General features: G+C 46.5%; 2 protein-coding genes across 2 annotated transcripts in view; both read right to left on the bottom strand.

Moving 5' to 3' along the window:
* The window catches only part of LOC116281856 (NBPF family member NBPF4-like), a 29,545-nt gene extending 16,634 nt beyond the window's left edge, over window positions 1-12,911 (bottom strand). The window contains exons 1-9 of the mRNA XM_072967865.1: window positions 12,838-12,911; window positions 11,849-12,073; window positions 7,416-7,704; window positions 7,220-7,332; window positions 5,499-5,709; window positions 3,781-3,910; window positions 2,905-3,119; window positions 1,802-1,853; window positions 722-936 (exon numbers count right to left, since the gene is read on the bottom strand). Coding sequence (XP_072823966.1) covers window positions 722-936; window positions 1,802-1,853; window positions 2,905-3,119; window positions 3,781-3,910; window positions 5,499-5,709; window positions 7,220-7,240 — 844 coding nt within the window. The 5' untranslated portion in view covers window positions 7,241-7,332; window positions 7,416-7,704; window positions 11,849-12,073; window positions 12,838-12,911. The remainder of the gene's footprint in view (window positions 1-721; window positions 937-1,801; window positions 1,854-2,904; window positions 3,120-3,780; window positions 3,911-5,498; window positions 5,710-7,219; window positions 7,333-7,415; window positions 7,705-11,848; window positions 12,074-12,837) is intronic.
* Window positions 12,912-19,034: 6,123 nt separating this feature from the next.
* Window positions 19,035-23,674, bottom strand: part of LOC140698214 (NBPF family member NBPF4-like) — a 29,973-nt gene continuing 25,333 nt past the window's right edge. Inside the window, exons 19-20 of the mRNA XM_072967864.1 lie at window positions 22,043-22,248; window positions 19,035-20,422 (exon numbers count right to left, since the gene is read on the bottom strand). Of these exons, the coding sequence (XP_072823965.1) occupies window positions 22,052-22,248 (197 nt within the window). The 3' untranslated portion in view covers window positions 19,035-20,422; window positions 22,043-22,051. The remainder of the gene's footprint in view (window positions 20,423-22,042; window positions 22,249-23,674) is intronic.

Here is a 23,674-nt window from a genome sequence, read left to right as displayed (position 1 = left end):
ATCAGCTCAGGTGCTTTCTAGAAGACTTTCTATACTATTGCTTCATCCCATCACATAAGGCGGTTGCTGATGCTATGGAGGAATTTGTGCTTGAGACCAGGTGAATTCTACAAACCTTCAAATCCATGAGAAAATCTGCTGCTACACAGAAACCATGGGCATTCAAGGCTGGAGAGACTGCCAGAGCCCAGCCTTACTTCATGGAAACATCCGAGCAAGGTACAGGAACACTGGGTTCTTTTCTGATTTTCAAACATCTACTTAACTAAGAGAAGCCAACAACAGGAAGATGAAGACTTGCACTGACATCAGTGAAACCAGAGACACCACATGACCTAACATATAGGGGAGGCTACCATTCTGTTTGCTAAGGCAGAGAAAGGCTAGGGACAGTGTCCAAAAGAACACTTAGATCACTGTAGGTTGGAAGACACACTTCACACAAACGATGTCTGACAGACATTTTGTGTGAATGTTCCGCGAAAGTGGGGGCAAGTTTGTCACCCCTGACGTGGGTCCCATGGCCTGACTTTGGCTCGAGGGTTTCAGTTGTAAGAATTGGGCCTAGAAAGGAATCAAGGCTTCCTGGTTCACAAATGCCTCTCTTTCTTAATCCATCCTGTTCTCCGGGTTAAGCCAGCATGTACCACTAGTGTCTAATTCCATAGAAAACTTTCTTCATTGTAGACAGTGTGTGGGGGAACAAAACTAGAAAGGCTACCTGGGAGGTCAGTTGGAATTTCACCCTCTGGAACACAGGAGCAATCACCAGAAACATCCGGAGCACGGCCGACTTTCTCTTCACCGACTGCAACGTTGCCTTCACTGTCTAGCTGGTTGCAGACAGATCCTTCTTGGAGAAGTGAAGGATTCAGAACACATTCATCCTGGCCGTCCTGGAGCACTTCCTCCTTCTCCAACTCCTGCAGCTCAATGCTGTATCAGGTGGGAAAGTGATGACAGAAAATTCAGCTATGTCCATCGGACACCATGTTGTCATAACTGATTTTGATTGAGGGCATAGGATGTAGTCATGAAAAGGAAAGTTGTCAGTCCTCAGAAAGAGGGAACTAACTATTCTTCTTGATGTCAAGCAGAGTGTGGCTGTCAGGGGGTGGCAGAGGGAGAGACCAGTAGTTGCTCGGTGCACTGGCCACACAGCATGTGATGAGGAATGAGATTCAAACATCCCAGTGTGGTCCTATCACGATCACGAAGCACAAGTGAACCGCCACACCAGGTGTTATTGCCATCTGCCTCTATCATATTCAGTTTAAGATAAGGTAGTCAAGTGATTCTAACTCTCAAGGTATTCTAGGGCCTCAGAGATATTATCCCTTCTATTTAGGAACAGAAAGGCCTCTAAAGCCTTTCTCTTACTGGTGCCACACGAGAACTACACTTTTTTCTAGGCAGTTTCATTGGTGCTTTATTTTTTGAGTTCCTCCTTTGCTGATTCCATTGCTACCTTCCTTACTAACAAGCACTGAAAACTCTGTAAAAGTACTTATTTATCTCATCTTAGTGTTCATTTAGGAGAGTATCCATAGTCTCTGTGTGCGCAGGAAACCCTAAAGGTGGTACATTCTCTTGGGCCGTAGCTACAAGGGCCACAGAACAGTAGACAACCAAGTGAAAGGGCCACTTCCATGCTGGGTGATTGAAATCAATCAATGCAATCTGCAGGTTTGCGTTTCTCACATCTGCTACATGACACTGTCTTGCCCTCACGTCTTCATCTTTCTTCTACCCTCTCCGTAGCTCACCTACCCATTACCGGTTCCTAAGACTTCATGGTTACCTGGGGGTGAGTGTTTCTTCTTCCAGTTTATATTCCTCATCTTCATCAACTTCTGCGAACAAATTCACAAATATCCAGTCAGCTTTTCCCCAATTCACAGACTGCAATCAGAATGGCTATATATGGCCATGGGAACATAAATATTTTTGTATGAGTCACTGCTGTGCTCAGGTTCCAATGCAATGTCTTTAAATAATTGGCCTGGTCCAGATGTCTGATCCATCGTTCAGTGTGACACCAAACAGCTGGATGACAATCCCGTCCCCTCTACCTGACATGGGGTCGACATTTAAATGGTCTTTGTTCCCTATACCACTGTACAAGTGTCCACCTCCCATCTCAACCTCTACAACACATTCATCTATCCGGCCAAAAAGTTCTCCCTAGACACAGGCTGTACACCCTTTCACGGCTCTCATAGAGATCCTCTGCTTTGTGAAAGAAGAGGAAAACGACCCTGTCCCACATGCCTCCACGTGCACGGATCCTGGGAACTTCACATGCTCTCTGAGTGTTCTCAGTGGAAATTCTCTCTATGGAAATTGCGCACTGAGACAAATTTCCCAACACAACTTCAGCAACGTTCAGTGCCCAATCCAACCCTACACAGTGAAGGGCTTCTCTTTTTCTGAACTGATTCATGAAGATTCCCAGATTAATCACTGCAGCACCATCAACAGACCGTTTGATCCATTGTACAGAAGAGGAACTAGACACTGAAATAGGGAAAATCAATCACTCGCTCACAGTCAGTAAAGGCAACACTCAGGCTGGAGTCTGGGAACTTTGATGCATAGCGCAGGGCACTTTCCACTCCCACAAGCTACCCCCTGTCACATCCTCCTTCCCGGGCTTTAACCCCGGGGGATGCTCTCTTGCCCCAAAGGCCACCGTCCATCAGGGGGAAGCAGGTCGTTGAAACACTGTGACCTCTATCTTGTGCATTTCTCCTCTGTCCTCCCACTCAGCCAGTCCTGGTCCTGTCATGCTCCCCAAAATGAAACATGGAAACAGCACACTCCTAGTCGAGGTGAGGAGTCTCTTATGAGCCAGGAAGCTTTGCCTGAGAGGCTCAGCGCTATCAGAGCCTGTGGCCACGTTACCTGGGCTGAGCTTGCGGGCAAGGCGCTCTGCCAGCCTGCGTCCCTTGGTCAGCTGCTCTTGGAAGCCCTGTCCCTGGTTGTTGTCCAGGTCATCGTGGGTGAGGATGTCCTTCAGCTGCTGGATGAGCAGGACAGAGTCTTCTCTCCCGTCCCGTAATTTCCTCCGTAACTCGGTCAGCTCTCGTGCCTGAGAGCGAATTAGGGTATCGTATTCCCTAAGAAGAGATAGAAGAGACGGTGTTAAAATGCACAGTTGGATGATACGTGGTCAGAGGTTTCAAAGGCAATTCTGTGAGAACATCCCCGAGGAGCCATCAGAGCAGAATTCTGGCACATATGGGGGGAATGTCCTGTGGAAAGAGGAGACAAATGGTATAACAAAGGCTTCCTCTGTATCAGGGATACTCTTCTAAGATTCCGTTACGTCCCAGTCATCTTCTTCTTCTGGCAACAAACCCTAATGTCTTCCTAAGCCTGCTTCATGAAGCTGTCTGTTCAGTGTCTCACGGAGCCATGCCCCTTTGCATGTAAAGATCCATGTAGGGTATGTTGGGCAGTGAGTGTCACAAAGTCATACATGGTGTGGACACGTCCAGCTGGTGACAAGTGGAAAGCACAGGAGAATGAGAGAGTCAAGGAAGGATGACAAGGTGTAGTGATTCAGGAGGGGACTGTGATTCAGAGGTCAGTGAGGTACTGGTTGCACAACGTGGTGAAGGTTCCAAAGGCCACTGACTTATTCACTGGATTTGAATCTGGTGAATTTCATGTACTGTGATGTCCATTTCTGCACTCCCCTGGCCCAAAGTCGCTCGCGGCCCCACTTCGGACAGGCCTACACTTCCCACCAGCCCCCCTGCACAGAGCCCTCCTTACCTGAACCTCTCATCAGCTAGCACTGGCTTCTCTGCCAGCTTCTCTGCCAGCTTCTCTGCCAACGTCACCACCCGAAACTGCAGCTTCTCCCCCAGCACGGATTCAATGATGTCCTTGCACTCTTCACACTCTGAGGAAACAGAGACGCTGCCTCAGGGGAAAGCTGCACACCCTGCTGTGCTCACTGCCCTCCAGGGAGGAGGCAGGGTCCAGCCCAAGGTCAGAGGTAACCCTGCTACAAGGCTCTAGGCAGGGATTTCCACGTCTCATTCCTCAGCCTCCCGACTGCATGGCATTCCATTAGTCCCCATTTCAGAGCTGAGGAACGAGAAACTCCAAGGCACAGAAAGGAAGTAAAGAAGACAAAGTGGCATTAGCAAAGGTCAGAATTCACATCTCCTGAGACTGACCCTGCATCACGGGCCACTCTACCAAGACTTGCAACCTCAGAGGTGAAACACCGAGCACGGGCATGAAGTGGTGGCTTCCTGTGTGGTTGGGATGGACCCTAGGACTAATGGACTCATGGTTCCCTTGTGCTGGGATTTCAGTAATGAAGAAGTACCTCAAAGGGTAAAGAAAATTCTTCTGGATACACTTGTGTGAAATATGTTGCATAGAACTATAAGGACGTGAAAGACATGAGCCAAAATACTAGGATAATCTGTGTTAGTCCAAGTTGCAATGCTAGGAAGTGTCTTTACAATCTGCCTGCACTGTTGTAAGAGTTTTACAAGAATTTACTATTGTTTGCATCTCAAACATGCAGCAACACTGGATGGACAGAGAGGGTAACTGAGGCACAGAAAGAAATGCAGCATGGATTATGAGCCCAGGAAGCCTGGCCGAGAGTCTCTGATCTTCTCTGCACTAGGAAGGGCCTGCCCCACATACTGCTGTGGGTTTTACTAGGGATGGGGTTCTCCCCCACTTACCCTCATTCTCATTTTGGCCACATGTCTCATGATCCAGCCTTCAAGGTCGCCTGGATTTCCTGCTGACCCACATCACCAAAGTTTCACCAGCACAGCAAGAGACAAACTGGGTGATGCAGATTGTCAGATTTCTCCAGAAAACATCCGGACTCTCAACACAGGGTGTCACATGACCTCCTGGGATTCTGGAAGGAGGCCCTCCACCCAGGAAACTCAGCTTCCCTCTCACCAGGGAGCCCCTGTCTGAATGGTATCACTCATCGAGACCACGGTTTCCACGAGGACTTGGCTCATCCTTTAGCTCCTTCAAAGCAGGTGCTATCACTGCTTCCCCCAGTGTGTGCTGTCACCACATGACCTCAGTGTAACTGGCACAGTGCTTTGCCACGGTGACCTCAGGGAAGCTTGCTGAGGGCAGTCATTAGTCCCAGACGTTTAGGCGACAGTGATGCAAGACCAGATACACCTCAGCAAAGATTCCAATGGACAGAGTTTAGCTTGTTGTAGAGAGATCTCACGAGGCATCAAGAACTGGGATTTGAACTCTAGTCGCACACTACAGCTCACTACACACCTGGAACATTTGCTCAACTCTTTGTGCCGCAGCTTTCCCATCCTCAGGGAAATGAGGGTCAAATAGCTACTTCTACCTTTCCTGCCTTGTGCTCAGAATGACATTTATGCTGACAAAGGGGTGCAAGGGAAAGTCTGGAGAGTTTCCGTTTCTGAGAGGGAAGAAAGTGATCATTCCCCACGTTGCTGACCATGACCCTTAGGACTTACTGTATTTCTGCAGCTGGTTGGCCAGGTAGTAGGTAGTAGCTTGGCATACAAGGAATTTCTGGGTGAGATCTCGGAAGTCCTGCTTCTGTTTGGTCAGCTCTAAGTGCAGCTCCTGGTTGATCTCCAACAGTGTAACTTCTGCCCTCGGACCACATAAAGGGCCAAGACATTCTGCCATGGTGACGTGAGGTAGAGGATGTAGAGCTGGGGGCTGGGGAGAAGAAACGCAGCATATGATGGATTAAAAACAAGTGAAGCCACATAAATTTAATCAGGATTGAGGCATGACAACAACGGGAGTACTTAACTTACTGTTGGCAACAACTGGATCACCAGCTCACAACACTTGAGGGTCTCGAACCACACAAACGACGTTCAAGAGCACAGAGCTCAGGGCCCCAGGCACTGCCTGCTGCGCAGACTCTAACAGGAGTGATGGAGCGGGCCCTGGCGTGCCAGGTAACCGCCTGCAGTTGCAATAACAGAACTGGACGGTGGGGGAGGGGCATGGAATCCTGGGGGCCCCTGCCTTCCAGTTGCCTAGGCCACGCCGCTTGGGGTCTCATGAACGTCGCCACCTATGGGGACACTCCTTCTCCAGCCACTCTTGATCGCTTTCTACACTTGTGCTGATACCACCAACCTATCTCTTCCCAAAAGTCATCCAAGCATAGTTCTCGTGTTGTCTCCTGTGTCTATAAAAATATCAAGAGATAAAGTGTTTCCTTGAAAGTCTTATTTTCTTAAAGGCTGTCATAAAGTCACACCACTTTCTCATTAAGTGCTCACACATTTTAAGGCTTTTTCACCGTGAAAGATGGCAGACTTGTAGAATGACACGACATTGTCCTCTGGGTCTTTGCCAGTTTTGTGTAAATCACAAAAACTGTAGGACAAAGAGCAGAATATTGTATCATGTGAATGAATAATTCATTTAAACAGTGTTTTCCGTCCTGACTCAATATTCTGTTCACTGCATCCCTTGTTAGCTCAGATCCTCATCTCACTTGGACAACTTCTTGGCTCCATAAACGTACGTCAGGTTTGACGTGCCAGTCTTCTAAACTCCTCCTCTAGGTGTGGATTGCTCTATTTGCTGTTTTTTGCAATGTCACTAAACACTACATTTTATACTTCTCACATATGAATTGCGTTGTAGTCCCACAAAATCTGTCTCCAAGCTGTCTAAATGATAAAAGCAATTTCTGCTTATGTCATTGAATAGAGACCATCTATTTGGAAAGACTTGTCAGCATGACGCTGCTCTTCTATATTCATCCACTTCACCCACATATCGAACAGAAAGGGATCCAAAGCAGTGTTCGTGCAACTTGCTTTGACAGATCTCTTTGAGTTTTACACGTGCCATTGCCCTGGTCTAGATCTGAAAAATAAAACATGGTAAGTTCAAGGTCATGGGTCAGGGAAGGCTGATGATCCTCAGCGTTTGTGTGCCCTTGTGCTCAGGGACATAGAAGATTAGCTTGAGAAGAGAAAGACAGGCAGGCAGGGGAAAGTGATGTTCTAAAGGAAGTCCTCACTTTCTCAGCACCTGGGTCGGGTGACCCTGAGATTTAGGAGACACTCAGAAGCATCAGTCCCTTCAGTTTAGCTGCTGCACTAACCTGACTTGAGGGTGAAATGGGTGTGACCAAGTGCCCCGGAGCATTTGTGTCAAGGTTAAAGACGGAAGACTGCATCAGCCACTTAGGAAAGCTTACCTTCTCCCGACCCCAAGTCATCCTCCAACCACACTGCTTAATGCCATTGGTGTGTGAGACGCAGAAGAGGCTTGAAAGAAATCGATTTTCTGCTGTCTGTGGGGCCGCAAATTCTGTGGGGGAAAAAACAAAATGTGCCAAATTTCCTCACTCTACAATGATGAACCCAAAGGCTCACAAAAGGTACTTGGCTTACTTGAAGTCACAAGTATCTCCACTCCTGCGGGGATGTGCTCTTCTGTCAGTCCTTGACCTTTCTCAAATTGTCAGTGTTGGCGAGAGTCAAAGTAGGCTAGTCACTCTATCAAGTGATTGGCAGCACATGGACTAAATATTCAATGGCCATTTTAATCAAATATGTTGCTAAGTTGTCTTCCAAAATCACATACTGCTCTTGTATACAAATCCATTTGCAACTCCCAAAGCCCAAAGCTAGATTTTCCTGATAAGCTGTGGTCATTGTCATCATCTTCATTCACTTTATCCTGTAAATTAAAGGTCTCTGTATTATTACACAATGTCAGGGGCAGGCACGGGCCTACAGCTTGTTTAAGTGCATGAAGAGATTCCTGTGTCTCTGTGGGCCAGTGGAGTTGAGCAGCACTCTTTCTCCTCCATAAGTTATCTCACATTTTTTCCTACAGAATCCTGATTTTTCTATCCATGCTAACAGTTTTATAAAGAACATACGCTCTCTGGATACAGTCTTAGTGATGAAATGCTTCCCATTGTACAAATAACTACAAAATAACTCATCAGCCTGAATCCTGGCTTTCCTCACTGAGCAAGCTGTGGGTCAGACTTTGAAGGTTTTTAATAAGCTGGTACTTACTTCATAAATGATATAGAAAGTTATTTTTCATAGCACCTCAAATACTGCACGAGGACTCTAGGAACGTCAACCGAGTAATGAATTCATTATCAATCACCTCAGTTTAGGATGAATTTGGACAACTAGATTTGACTGGACAGAATGTACTTTTGAGTGTCCTCACACAGAAGTATCATCCCTCAGTGTGAACAGGGTTGTGATGAACCTGGGGCCCTGGAGTTGAAAAGTAATCCGCTCTATCCTTCCATCACTACGTCATGAATGCTTCGTGGATCACTTGGAGGTTATGGTCATTGTCACCCTTGTGAAACCACCAACCCAGCCAATCCCAGCTATGTTATGGTGACCCATCTCTTGGGAACATCCCTCTTTTTTTCAGGCTCCAACTCCATGGGAAGGATGCAAGTTAGAAGGTGACTCTCTCTTTCCCTGAGTGATCTCTGAGCTCATTCACCTCTTACTGCACTGGCTGCTGGTTCAAGGTCAACAACGTTGTTTGTTTCTCTGTTTTGCCAGATCCCAGGTCTCTTTAAGCTAAGTTTGTGCTGACCAGTCTCCCTTAATAACCTTCTCCCTGAACCTTATCCTCAATCTCTCTCTTCAATAACACATGGGACAATCCTGTCTGACCTCCTAAGGTCACTTATTAAAGGGTTTGATAGAAAGGATCTTTGTTTTTGTTTTTTTTTTTCTTAAGGATAACAGCAAGTTCTGGAGTTCTAAGCCTAGCTATCTGACACACAACATAACCTTTCTTTCTGAGGCTCCCTTTGCAGATGCTCATTTCTGGAAAGCTCGTGTGAATTCACTTAAGCCAAACTCTAGGAACACACTTCTCATTAAACAATATGGGTTTTTAGTTCTTTGTAGCCAGTTAGACACAATATGATCTAAGGAAAAGGGTATCAGAAGGAGTCTCGTATCAGACTTGGGCTTTGGCTGGAAGATACGAAGGAGGATGGGAGGAAGGAGGGTTTGTTCCATATTGAATACTGTGACTCAGCACAGGCAGGTCTATGACTGAAGTACAGATGTGAAAAACATTGCCTTAAGAGAAGAGGAAGTTTGGGATTTTATCGGTTGCACAGTGACCTTGGTTTGTCTGTGCCTGGACAAAATTATAAGGTAGCCTTCTTTTGCCAGATTACTCAGGTCTTAGAATCATCTTGTCTGAGTTTAATAGTCTTTCTTGGAGATTGTTTATTTCCAACATAAGAAGAAATCAGTTTGGCCCATAGTGTCACCTCAGTTGAGGCGTCCATTTATGTACCTAATCATTTATCAGCATTTATGGAGTCCCTGCGGGTAAAGCATGGTGTTAATTCTACTGGGGAGATTCACATTGAGCGGCACATTCCTTTCTGAAGAGGGCTTAAACCTGACTCTTCCCAGGACACTGTGGGTTATCAGCAGGTGAGAACACCAAACTCCAAAAGGCTCAACGTGGGGAAAGGGAGATGATGAGAAGGAACCAAGACTCTCAGCTCACTGTCCTCCACTCAGTGAAATCCATGGGGCTTCTTGTCCGTCTCCTCTCTCACCTTGCCTGGAAACTCTCTCCAGGTGGCAAACTGGAGCAATTGCAGGGCTCACTTGTTTGTTTTCCATTTCTCAGGGATCACTCACTAACCTTTGTTGCCTCACGCTCATTCTCTTGAAAATGCTTGTTTCCTGTGTCTCACCCAGTGTGTTGTCGTCATTTTCTTTTGTTCTTTCTCTCAGGAATGTAAATCCAACTTCCCTTACTCTGTATTCACATGGCACCCCTTTTAAAACTCCAAGCTGGAAAATGTCTCTCAAGATTCTGAAATGGCTTTTACATGATAAAGAACACAGCCACAACCAGGGCGAAACTAAGGGAAACTCTTAAAGTTTGCATTTTAAAAGCACCCTACCATTTCCAAGGACAAAACTGTCTGAGTCTATATTAGGGGATGCAGAAGTCCCACAGGCCGCTGCCCAAAGACTGAGGGGATGTTCCTTTGAGGTCTGCGCTAAAAACCAGTTCTCTGTGAGCGGAAAGGCCCCTTTAAAAGCGTGTCAGCCTTGGTTACTTGTAATCCCCAAAAGGTCCCCCACGGAAGGATGATCATGACCACAGACAGGCGAAAGGGAACGTGTGCACTTTCATGGGGTGTCTCTAGGGAAACACTGGTCCAAGGCTGACTTATGTTCCTGTGGGAGCGAGGAAGAGACACCAGATGTTTCAGGTCCCTATGCTGGAAACCAGTCACTGAAGGATGGGCAAAGATTCCCAGACTCTCTTTCGGGAACCTCACTGTATCGTTCCAATAGAGACCCCGGGAAATACTCCACTCACAAAATCTTCCTCCCCTAGTTGGTAGAAAATGTTCTGGTGCCTGACTTGCTACGCCCTGGACACCGTGCTAGATACTACTGCTTGTGAGTTGGGGTTATTGCATGTCCGATATAAAAGACAAAAGTAAAACTGGGGAAAGCTCGGTAGACTATCAGAAACATCTGTCTTCCCTGGGCTGGGAGAGGCAGTCACCTGTCCACGTAGGTCTCCCTGAGTTCAAGATCTCAAGTGGTGTTTCTGCAGTAAAGGAGTAAGATGACCAACTCTCCCTTTCCAACAGAAAATGGGGAGTGGAACTAGTCTGAAATAAAGTGTTCCTATTTTGCGGATTAAGACCTTAATCTTCATTCACCTGGAAGGTTGTTAATTCACAGTCTGTCACCTGAAGGAAATGCAGCATTTTTTCCCCAAAGCAACTTAGAAGGGGAGCAGGAAGCTTTGCCCTCTGGGGAAAATGTGTCCCAGAAGTGCCTTCCAAGACTTTACCCCAACTATTAAATAGAATAAGTGGTCTCTTATTCACCATAAATGGCAGTAAAGAGTTCAAACACAGTTCCCCGATACTACAATTTGTGTATTCACGATTGCCAGTTTCGGGGAAATGATAAGTGTCAGCACATTCGAGGTGCAATGCATAAGCCTCACTTTGGGAAAACTGCCTTCCACTTTGATCATGGTATCCATCTGCCCTTGTCGCAAACGACTGCAAGATATTAATAATAGAAGAAATTGTGTGAGGGAGAACAGAGCATACGAGAGGACTCTGTAATATCTGCTTCATGTATGTGTACACCTAAACCTGTGTAAAAAGCAGTGTCATTGGAGAAAACTCAATGTTCATTGACAGATGACTGGATAAAGAAGTCGTGGTGTGTATATACAATGGAATACGACTCAGCCGTAAGGAAGAATAAAATAATGTCATTTGGAGCAACACAAATGGACCAGGACACTGTCATTTAAAGTGAAGTAAGCTAGAAACAGAAAAAAAAATACCATATGCTATCACTTACATGTGGAATCTAAAAAAACAAAACAAAACCACAAAAGGACTTATTTATAAGTCAGAAACAGATTCACAGACATAGAAAACCAACTTATGGTCACCAGTGGGGGAAAGGGGATGAGAAGGGGTTCATTGGGAATTGAAGATGTGAGGATGCTCACTACAACATATGAAGTAGATAAGCAGCAACCTTCTTCTTCTATACAGCACAGAGAACTACATTCAATATCTTGTGGTAATGCAAAATGAATCGAAACAGTAATATATATATATATATAACTGAAAAAGTACGCTGTACACCAGAAATTGACACAACGCTGTAAACTGAGTACACTTTAATTTAAAAATTAAAAAAATAAAAAAGCAATGTTGTTAAATGTTTTAAAACGGTAAGCACACAACACCCTGAAATCAAAGTGTTGGTGGCACCCTGTGATGGCTGGTTATGACTGACTGTGGAGATGCACCAACCTGGAGTCTGAGAAGTTGATATCCACGCCCTTTCTTCAGCCTCCATCAGCATGGCAGGTCCTGTGGAATCCACAGGTCCCATCAGGTAGGTCAAGGTGTGGTTGGTTGCTCCAGAAGGTGCAGAGAGACCAGAGGCATCTGGTGAGACCCCGATGGCGAGAATCCATCGCGCTGGGCCGAGCTCCGTCAATACCCAGGACGACTGAGCTTCCACAGCTGCACGCCCTGCGCCCACAGAGCAAAGCTAGTGAGGACAAGAACTGAGAGCTACAGGTCGCTGCCTGAAGCATAAAAGCAGCTCAGGAGGGAGGCTTGGTAAATTGGGACTCTGAGAAGCAGGAGAATGAGTGGAAGTAAGACTAGAACGTTCCGTGCTGGGCTTGAAGCACAGGTCTTCCAATTAGCAGTCGTAGGCTCCTGTTGTGCTCAGAGCAGGATTATAAAATCTTACGCTGTTGCCACGCGGAGCGAACGTGCTCCCCAACCCCTCCCTCCTCGGCTGGAAGCCCATTCAGACCCGCTGGCTCTGGGCACACGGGCTGGCTCTTCACGGGGGCACGCTCGGGGCCTGACACCAGGAAGCGGCACACGACGCCCCATCGCGGGACCCCATGGCCTTGGCCGCCAGGTCCCCGCCACCCTGGAGCCCCCTCAGCTGACGACCCCGCCTCTCGGGCAGACGTCCCCCATGTACCACCTTCCCTGCGCTCACATGGCGCGTTGCACCCTCCCCACAAAGGGAGGCTGGGAAAGGCTTTCCAAAGGGGCCGCTCTTGGAAGCTCTCACACTGGCTGCTGAAGCCCTGAAACGTCAGGAGCATGGAAACGTGTAGAAGCCAGTCGAGCAGTACACGGAGCTCCCCACCCGAGACCGAGCGTCGCCTGTAGTCTCGGGGACGCGAGAGGCCAGGAAGGAGGGACCCGGAAAGCGAAGAGGAGAAAGAAGGGAGAGGGGAAAGAGGCCAGAAGAAACGCTGTCACCTCCTTACCCCCGACCATCCCCCACGGGGCAGACGAGGCCAGGCTCTGGCGGGGCTCCGCCTAGGGGTCTTTAGGCTCCGAACACGACTCCCAGCCGAGGAATGAGGCCCCCGATGGAAGCCGGCCGGGCTTCTACCGTTTCCACCTCCGGTCCAACGGCGGGGCAATCCCAGGGAGACCCGAGGGCTGCTCTGAGGGTCGCAGAGCTCCCAGGGCGGGGGGAAAAGGACAGCTGAACACAAAAGGTAAGGAACGCTTTTTGCATCTTTTCTTTCCTGGCGGGAATTTTACCTCAGAGCAGAAACCTGAGGTAATCCCGGCACAGCAGGTGGATTTCGGGCAAGGTTTAAAAGCCCTGCCTGTGGATCATCCCCGAGCGGACGTCGTCTCATCCACGAGGTAGAAACCTGCCGGATCGCGCCGACGGAAAGCGAGTGAGGCGCCTCCTGGCGTCGCGGAGGAAGCGAGCGCCGTGCAGGAGGCGCGTTCGGCTCCCGCGGGGCTGATCGCCGCCTGGCTCTCCAGGGGAGCGGCGGGCTGGCCTGCGTTTCCGTGGTGTAATGGTGAGCACTCTGGACTCTGAATCCGGGTGATCCGAGTTCGAGTCTCCTTGCAGCTTTCCCTTTAGACCGCGCCCAGCCGTCTTTTATTCGCAGCCCCACCTCCGTAGCTGCCGGCAAGCGAACTCGCGCCTCAGATAGGCGCGGAGTGGACGTGCTGTCCTGCTCCCGCCTCCCACTTTGTGCTGCTCTCGGTCCCCGACGCTCTCGGTCCCAGAAACGAAGCTGTGTGGCCAATGGGCTCCCGCAGCCACAGTCTCTTGGCTCCCGCCGCCGCGTTCCCCGCGTTTTGCCGCCTCCTGCTCAGGAGCTTGGGTCCCAGAAACGGGCTTCTCTGGGAGGTGGGGTCCAGGCAGCGGGCAGGTGGGGGAACCCAGCCCGGGGCGTCCCCGCTGGACCAGGCCGACTGTGCCCGGAGCCGGACATCGGAAGCCCCGGCCCGGCCGCTAAGGGCGCGGAGACACAGCCAGCGCCACCTCCTCGTCGGGTCACCCTGGGTCTCAGGGTTAAAGGGCAGAGGCCGCGCCCACCGTCCCCCCAACGGAAACCTGCATCGCCAGGGGCTTCACACCTCACGTCCTGTAACCAGGGCATCGTCAGTCTCTGTGAGTAAATGGTAGGTGTGAGGGGCTGTGCTGTCGCTGATCCGCCAGGAGGAAGCCTGGGTCTCAGTTTTCGGCTTCATGGTTGCAGACCTGAATTGGAAGTCCTGGGTTTTATTCAGATGCCCTATTTTATTCCAGATTTTACTTAATTTTTTTCCGGCTTACTCCGCTTTTATTCAGAATTTCTTAGTCCTATGTCCTCAATGGATATGAAATGCTGCAGTTAGGCTGAAATTTAAAAATTCACTCCTAAAATACTGTCCTTTCATCCCAAGCCCAGCCAGAAAGAAGAGAACAGGCTATGGGTTTGAGAGTCTGTAGAGATCAGGCTTCCCTGGTCCACTTCCCTCCAGGGATTTGAGACACTTGCAGATCTTTCAGTGAAGGCTAGAGCATACTTCAATATACCTTGTTTGATTACACTTGAGTTGGAGACCACATTTCTGGTGTACAGCCTAATGATTCAGTCATACATACACATAGGTATATTCGTCTCCGTATTCTTTTTCATTATAGCTTACTATAAGATATTGCACATAATTCCCTGTAACTTATTTGTTTATTGTATGTATAGTAGTTACTATTTGCAATCTCAAACTCACAATTTCTCCCTTCCTACCCCCAGTAAATTCGTGAATGTCACCTCTAGCCTTTGAAAATGCCCCTGTGCACCCCTTGTTGACCTGCAATGTGGAGAAGAACGAGGCCAAGAGACTAAAACACAATATGTGCACCCGATGGCAGTAACCAAACCAGAAACTGCTTTCCTCCACTGTGGTGTTAGCAGAATTTTTGCTATATCTTTTATCGTGTGTTCATACAATGTGCGGAAATGTAATGAGGCTTTCTAGGATATTGTTTTTCTACTCCTCAAAGAGTCATTAAAAGTGAAAATGCTTTGTTTCAGACAAAGAAGTTTCAATATAAAGCCTGTAGTTCTGAACTTGAATTGTCATGTTGGTGACTGTAGGTGAATACATGAACCCACACACTATGAATACGTATTTCCTAGCTCTGTCCACTGGAAAGGCCTAAATAAACCAATTCCAATGAGTATCTCTAGGATATTCAGTTTGCTCTGTGAATACTGTGTTGGAAATAAAGACACCAGAGAGTCTTAAAGAAAGGACTGAGTCCAGGTCAGCGGTAGTAAATATTCAAGATGAAAAACACCTTGTCCTAGTGATATCAGGAAAGGTCTCAAAGTCTGTTAGGATCTTAGCAAAGGGACGTAGGGGTCAGGCTAAATTCATGTTCACTGCTGAAAGAGAGGACAGTTGGTGTATCAGGAAGCACTCTATAGCAATGCATTGAAACACTTCAGTGTGATTGAAACCTTGATTTCATATGAGCACAGGAAAACAAGAAAGAAAAAGCAAAGAAACTAATTGATGACCACACACAAATGTTGAGGAATTAGCTCATTAAGCTCCAGGCTGTACCACTAAGTATACAATCTGTACGATTTCGGCGAAGTTAATCGCTATAGAAGTGTCCAGGTAAGTAACTCGTGATGATGGATTAGCACCATTTTGCTCCAAACAATCAGTTAATGGATCTAGGCCTTGAAATAAAACGGCCTCTAATACTCTTAGAAGTATCACACAGGAGTTGATGTGCCTCCTGATCAGAGAGCACGCACCACCTCTGAGGTGTTCTTGCCAACATGTCAAACATGAACCTGGTAAGTCTCTACATCTGCCAGGTCTAAAACAGTGGCCAGTAGATGCATGTGGCTACTGGATATTTAAATGAGGCTGGCAGGAATGAGGAGATGGATTTTAATTCTGCTTAATTGGAATTCATTTAAATGTAAATTTTAAAACCGAATAGGTAAAAATTTTCCTATTGAATACAATTTTAATGCTTTAGAATTACAGTTCCTTTAACATGTAGCAATCGATACTTAAGTGTCTTATGTGTACGATTGTTTCTGAATTCTGGTGTACTTCTTGGTTTTCAGTGTAGCTACTAGAAAATGTTTAATTGCATGTGTGGCTTCTACCTTCTTTGTATTAGGACAATGCTGCTCTGGATTCTGCCACCATAAAGGAGGACAGGAGGTTATGCCGATGTATACCCAGGGACCAAACTCAGGATGTGGGCTACTAGAGAAAAACAAGGCTGTAACTTGAGTAAATGAATTGCAAACATAGGAGGGCAAGAGATCAAGGAACACACTGGGAGCAGGAGCAGCAAGAGAGAGAGAAGGAAAGAAGGAGGGAGGGAGGGAGGACCTCAGGAGAAACATACATGAAGGGACATAAAACATATCCTACTGATTATAGTTTGTGGGTTTGTTTTTGGAACCCCCAAAAAGAAACTAACTTAAAAACAACCATGGGAGCTTTGAACACTGTCTATTTTATGATATTCAAAAGTTTGAGTCCATTTACCAACAGCAGTAATACTATGATACAAATTTCAGAAAGAGTCCTCACGGAGGGGAACACAGTGGTGTAATTCCAGATGAAGTGTGAGGTCTGACATTTACTTCAATAATACAGGAAAAGGTAAGTAGGTGGGATTGTAGTGAAACAAGGTCGACCAGTAGTTGATAATTGTGGAAGATGGCTTACAAGGATGGGGATGTTCTGTTCTTTCTAATTCTTTTATGTTGTATTTTTCTGTTATTTCTGCTGTTGTTGTTGTTTGATGTCCTGTCTATTTTTGTGTCCTATTGATATTCTGCATCTGACACTGAATGATTAGAGATTACAAGTCCACCAGGATGATGGCAGCTGAATCTCTCAACACCGATTTCAGAGGGCTAGGGATTATGCTAGAGTCAACAAAACCATGCAGAACGCTTCCCGTGAAGAACCAGGGGCCACACAACACTGGACTCCTGGTGGTTTGTATTTAGCCAGGGCTTGGGGCTACACAGCAGTAGAGGGAGCAGCCAAGACAGTACACACAGAGGGGAGGACAGCAGGGAGGGAATCCTAAGGAGGGAACGCAGGAAAAATTACCTACAAATGAGCATGGGGACAAACTCACAGCATGCCTGAGACCTGGTGGACTACAGCTCTGACGACTGGGGAGTTGCCAGGAAGGGGTTGGGCAGTGCAGAGGACCAGAGGGTGACAGTCTTCAGGAGGCACAATTGTGGGGGCCACGGTGAGACCTGGATGAAGGTAATGTCCTTTGCATGCTTGTAGTGAAGAGAAAGAATGAAGCAACCAGTAGAAATTCAAGGTCCAACTGGAAGAAAATAGAATCTCAGAACCAGGAGACACACCATGCCTTTCCTCAAAAGCTATCATCTGCTACAGTAATTGCACAAGACAAAGAGATCTAGACAAAACAAACTGACTAAGCTGCTTAAAGATGCATCAGATCCCACCTAGAACTGCCATGTCTCACACAGGTCAATCCTACTCTAGTGGAAAGGAAAATCACAGAGCAGACATTTCTTCTAAGGTGACATTAGAGAAAAACAAAAATAGAGTTAGAGATTTCAGCTCATGAAAAGACTTCCCTCAAAATCAATCAAAAACTTAGAAAAAATATAAAACAGTATCTATTTCGGAAATAAGTATTCTAAACAGAACCTATTTGAGATCCAGATACACACACACACACACACACACACACACACACATACTAAGACTCACACAGACAAGAAAGGGAACCCAGAACACAAACTTAGACGCGATAGAGGAAACGAGAATTGGCAGTAATTAGGGAAAAACTGAAGAAAAAGAGAATTCTCTGAAAAATAGGCTCAATGAAAATGTATAAAGGATCTCATTTCTCTACAATCATAGGGCACATAGAATTCAAAAATGAAAGCATTGAACAAAAAGAAAATGTGTCAAAGATAATGAGAAAGGGTCAGAGAGAAAGTCATAGATATCTGGAAGAAATAGGACTGCCATGTTCAACCTTAACACCCATCCTATTAGGGCTAAAAGATTACATTTTTTTTAACATTTTTTATTGATTTACAATCATCTTACAATGTTGTGTCAAATTCCAGTGTAAAAGATTACATTTTTAAAGAAACAATTCCTGTGAAGCTCCAGACCTTCCTTGGCTCCAACTAGAAGAGAAAATCAGATTACATTGCACGTCTCAAACAAAATACCGAGGAGGACAATGGTTTGTAAAAACTCAACGCGAGTCATTGTGGGCACGTCCTTCATATTCAGCCAAGCTGTCCATGTATCAAAGCAAGAGAAAATGAGTAGATAACACGCGAAAGGTAAGGAGCCCACATTTCCACCGTTAGAAATCCTGAAGGATGAACTCTACATGTCAAGAAGTGACCCAGGAAAGTCTGACTTTTGAAGACCTGGTCACCACTGAGTAGATGTAATTATACATTTAAGCCGGTGTACATGTGCCCTGCGTTTGGGGCAGCCTGCTTGGGGCCTGGGACCTCTGCGACGAGGCCACTGACGCTCCTGGGGTGGGGCAGCCTCCTGTGCAGGTAGGGATCCCCAAAGTCCCCCATGGGCTCCTCCTCCAGCTCTTGTCCCTACCCTACTTTTTTCTGAACTTAACACAAAATGGGGAGGTGGTGGGGACAACGTAGGAAAAAATAGTATGTAAAGGGTATACATTGGACTAGGTTGAAATACTGTTAGAAAATTATCAGAAGTGGCAGGTAAAGACAGAAGGAAACAGAAAAGTAGAATAATGTCCTTGATGGTCACACTGGTAAAAAGCTGAAGTTGAGAGATATCATTCAAAATTTCGACTTCACATTGAAAGTATGTGACGACATACTAAGGGACTGAGATGACAAATATTTTAGTGCAGTGCTACACACTAGCTATTTAGCCCTTCCTACATACTAGAAAAACTACACACACACACACACACACACACACACAGAAATAACAGAGAGAAAACAAACACTGAATGCAATCTACTACAATTGGTACATATAGCTTAAAAGCTGTGGGAGAGTTTAAGATATGAAAATGAAGAGGAGAAACAGGACTGTTTCTATCAATATATATCCATACCTACTAAATCAGGCAGGAGAATCATAGATTATAACACTGAATTGAAAAATACACAACTTCACAGTAAAACTCCAAAGAACTTTTAATGAAACGGAAGGGGTGGGGATTGTCTTTTCCACAGCACAATGCCAGCAGTACAAATAAACTGACTGATTTGGAAAAGTTCCGCTGTACAAACACAAATATGGTCATTGACACACATCAGGGATCGATCAGGGACGGTAAAATTGTTAGACAATGAGAATCATAGAATAAAATATTTATACACTCTCGAAGAGCTACTCGTCAAATGACTGATTCTAGACAGAAAAACGTGTGTTCCAATGAATGGATCTCACTGGCTCCTCCCTCTATAGCCAAATGTTCAGTGCTTAGATGACAAGAGTGGTGACAGGCAAAGTGGACATTCTTCATCTCCAGAGGGGCTGTGCTACGAAGCACACAGTGTGCACTATGTGGTGCCCTTGGCAGAAGGCTAGGCCCGAGTTTAATCATGAGGAAGGGTCAGACAACTGCAGAATGTAGACTTCTGAGCCAGACAACTGACCTGTCCTCTGCAAACAAGTCAATGTCACCACCATTAAAGACAAACACAGTAAGGTGAGGAGAGGTTTTGGGCTCAAAAGAACTAAAGAAATATAGTAGCACAATCTCTTTAGTTCTTTGGAACCCAAAATAACTCTTCTCCTTTCTGTCATCCCGTTTGTGGAGGCATTGGCAGTTTGAAAAAGACAGGCCAGTTGTCCTGTTCAATGGTCTAGATTCTACAGTTGTCTGATAACTTCCTTGTGATGAAACTCGAGCGAAACCTGTTCAGCACGGACACTGCATGTTCAAAGCCGGCTGCACCGAGCACAGCCCATCTGGTGGCAGAGAAGGTCCAGGCTGACATGTTGCCTTCTTCCACCTGCTCCAGATGCCAGTGTGAACAGGATGGCAATTGAGAGGAGTGAGCATTACGGTCTCTCAAAGCTGAGTATCCATCAAAGCGCTGGTCTCCTTTTCAATGGGTAACGTTTGGAGACTGATGCCTGGGAGTTCTCCCATCAAATCAGTGTTTTGCAATAATAATCATGGGATGGGGCTGGTGGTTGTGATGATGATTCTCAGGAAAGGATCCCTGCAGTGTTCTGTGTGGACTTGAACTTGATTTCATGCCGTAGACTTTTTGCATCTAGTAGGAAAAATAAATTTGATGATGCGGTTTCTTCCAAATTGGAATATCTGTTCAGAGTAGCTAAAATACTGGGTAGCTGTGAAAGAGAGACAGCGGAGAGATAGAGAGACAGAGGAGAGATAGAGGGACAAGGAGAATGACAGAGGGATCAAATGTGGGTCTCTGTTGGGTTCTGTTGATGGCTGCGCCTGGGGGGATGACCACATGTTTGGAAGAGGCAAGAGCAGCCCGGGATCGTCTTGATAGGAGGAGCTGAAGGTCGAGCCCGAGGCTGGCTGAAGGGAAAAGTGAGATCCACACGTTAGAAGAAATCCCTCCTGAAACAAACGTGCAGACTGTGGTGCAGAATCTAGGGTCCCCTGTCCTCGCCCCACCAGTGTTTGGGGACACGCCACCTCACAGCTGCTGCAGAGTCTTAGCCAGATCCCCACTGCTGGCTCCTCAGCAACCAACTGACTTTTGATTGCCCTTGACCTGGACCGAAGTGCTGCCTTTCTCACATGTCCCACGGACGGATGGGCTGAGCATCCCTCATATACATTCAGAAACAGACTGCTGTCTGGAGCAAGGATCCTTGGGACACTCCTCTACTGCTTCCTGATATTCCACCAGATCCATAGTCCTTCCAATCCCTAGATGCATGTCAGCAGAGCTTTTCAAAATACTAATGCCCAAACCTCACCTCAGAACGTTAGAATCAGAATATCAAGGGGTTGGGTCAAGTCATTCATGTTAGATAGATCCAAGCTCACCCAGCGTTTCTTCATGATAGCAAGATTTAGAGCTACCCACTAGACCTACACTACTTCACACCTTTCTTTTTCCTTTGCTTCATTACTTCCACCATGAACTCCTGTCCCGCTGGCCATGAAGATTTTTTTTCACCTTCCTTCTCACAGTCTAGAGGAAATCACTTGCCTTCTCAAACGGCCTTGCCTGAGGCAATGATCTTCTTGTATCCTGTATACCTGAGTCTTCATAAATCTGCCCCAGGTTAATTCACTGGGATGCTCTCCTAGATTCCCTGGCGTCAGATGCCAACTCAGCCCATGTTTTTTCCTGGACTTTCACTGAACATGTAGTAAGAGTCATGTGAGTAAAAGGAAGAGAGGTCTGAAACCCTAGGCACGTCACGCTCTTTGTGTTCTGTCAACACATGGCCTGTGCCTCTGCTTTTGGCCAATGTCCCTTTAGGGTGCCATCTACCATCCTCCACCTAATGCCAGCTCCAGTGAGGCACTGGGAGCCCCATGGACATTAGCACAGAGCTGACCACCAGTGTCTGGCGAGAAACCTGACTCCAGGCCAGTCCAGCGCTCCTACCTATGACAGAGATTTATATTTGGTTCTTGTAACCAGGGTTCTCATTCCTCAGTTGTACCAATTTTATTCACGTGGAGACGTCGAGGAGTGAAGGTTGTCCTAGCTGTGTTCTGCAAAACCCAACCCATGTGCATGTGATTCATGACGTCAGTGATTCTGGAAGAGGCAGTGGAGTGGAGGGAGGAAGGGTAGGGAAAGGAAGGCAATGACACCAAGGGAGTGTGTGATTTCAGGCAAAGAACCCCGTGTTCAGGGCCCTAAATGATGCTCTTCTGATGAGGAGGACCGCGGGGCCGGGCTTCCCAGTAGCTACGAGTAGAGGTGAGAAGAAATACCAGGGCAGCAGCAGCAGCAGCAGGAACACAGCAGAGTTCACAGTACAAACAGAAAGTGGGGATGGAAGGGCCTGGCAGGGTGGCAACTCCCACGGAAAACCGAGGAAAGACCAGACGCAGGTAGGATCAACTCTTCAGTGAAGGAACAAGGAAGAGAAAAGAGAGTGGAGTCTGAGCTGTAATCTTAGATGAGGAGCAACAGGGAAGACGTACATGGAAGGGCCTAGATGTGATTACCTCTGTCCCCTAAGCTTGAAGTCCAGGGAATCTGCATGCAATTCTCCACTTGCTGCGCAGCACTTTTCTTCGCAGAATCTTCTGTTTCAGGACACTGGAGGCATTGCTGTTGCTAGAGACTTGACACTCATGTTGGCTGGCACTTGAGCCCTCACCCTCCACCTTGGGGGGGTTCTTCATTCCAATGGAAGCATCCAAATCCAGCTCTGAAGATAAAACCACAGAAAACAGGATCCACTGTTATACATGACCTTACAATGACTTACTCGTCTTCCAAGTGGAACATCAAGTAAGCAAAGTGTCCAGGAACAAAAGAGGCCATCTCAACGTCCCTGCCAGGTGAAGCCAGTGGAGACACCTTGGTAGTTTTCACTTTTGTTGATCGTCCCCAAACTATGTATTTCTGGTAAGATTGCCAAGAGGAAAACATCTTCACATTGCCAAAAGAATATTTGTTAAAGAAAAATAGAATTCATGAAAACAAAAATTTCCCAGTTAGAAAAGACAAAGGCAAGGAAATCAGGGCATTCAGAGGTTATACTGCTGGAAGGGAAGGGATTGTAGAAAGTAAACAAATTCAATGTTGAAACAAAACCTCAACATGCAAAGAACTGGGGAAGTCCCAAACGGGAAATTGTTACATATGTGTATCAGCATATGTTTCCCATATATATGTTCATACGCTATATATAATGTTTATACATACTCAAGCTAAATAAGGCATGGAAGATGTTTAAAAAACATACAACAACTCTCACAATTGTGTGTGTGTATAAAGGAAGAAATGGATATTGGAACTGAGATGTGCAATGCATCATTGTAACAGCCTCTGATGAGTTGACTTTGAAAAAGGAAAAAGAAACATATAAGAGGAATAAGAGAGGTAAGGTGGTAACATGAACTATTAGATCTGGGCGATTATAAGAATAAAGGGCATGAAGACTAGGCATTGCAGCAAAATCTGTTGTGATGCCTGGATTCATACTCGGGCCTCCGGGGAAAGTGAGCAGGAGAGAGAGCGACTGAGCCAGTGGGGCTGATTCCTGGCCAGGAATGTAGGAAGGCAAGGTCAAGAAAAAGAGAGACCAGAGGGAAGGGAACACAAAGAAATACCACTAGGGCTAATGGCACTTGTCATGGCCACACACCCCTAACATGCCCTGAGCCCTTCCCATGAGATCTTTGTAAGGTGGTCAGTGGTGCTCCTTCTTCTCTCACCTCCCCTCTCCTCATTTCTCAGATGAGGCCATTGCCTGACAGATGAGCACCAGGCGGGCCCAGTCTCTAATGGAGATACTGAGAGCAGTAGAGGGGAAAGATGAATACGTCTGAGATGACATGTACGTGAGGGTTTGAAAGCTCATTTACGAAAATCAGAGAAGAGTGGGATCATGGTAAGAAAACTGAGGACATGACCGTGGAGATGAGTGAAGAGGACAAATTAAATGGAGTATCAGAAAAGAACCTGAGGGGCTCACCTCATCTACAAAGGTGGTTCTTTCTTTTAAAGAAAGGGCTAAAAACAGAAAAACAACCGCCATGTGAAACAGCAGACTGAAGTGTACGGTCAGTCTTTACGTTGCTACATAACGTTAGAAACTCACTGTTACTGAGTGCACCTGACAGGGGAAA

This window comes from Vicugna pacos, chromosome 9 (genome assembly GCF_048564905.1).
Source record: "Vicugna pacos chromosome 9, VicPac4, whole genome shotgun sequence".
NCBI classification, from domain to species: Eukaryota; Metazoa; Chordata; class Mammalia; order Artiodactyla; family Camelidae; genus Vicugna; species Vicugna pacos.
This window is presented reverse-complemented; position numbering and strand designations above follow the sequence as displayed.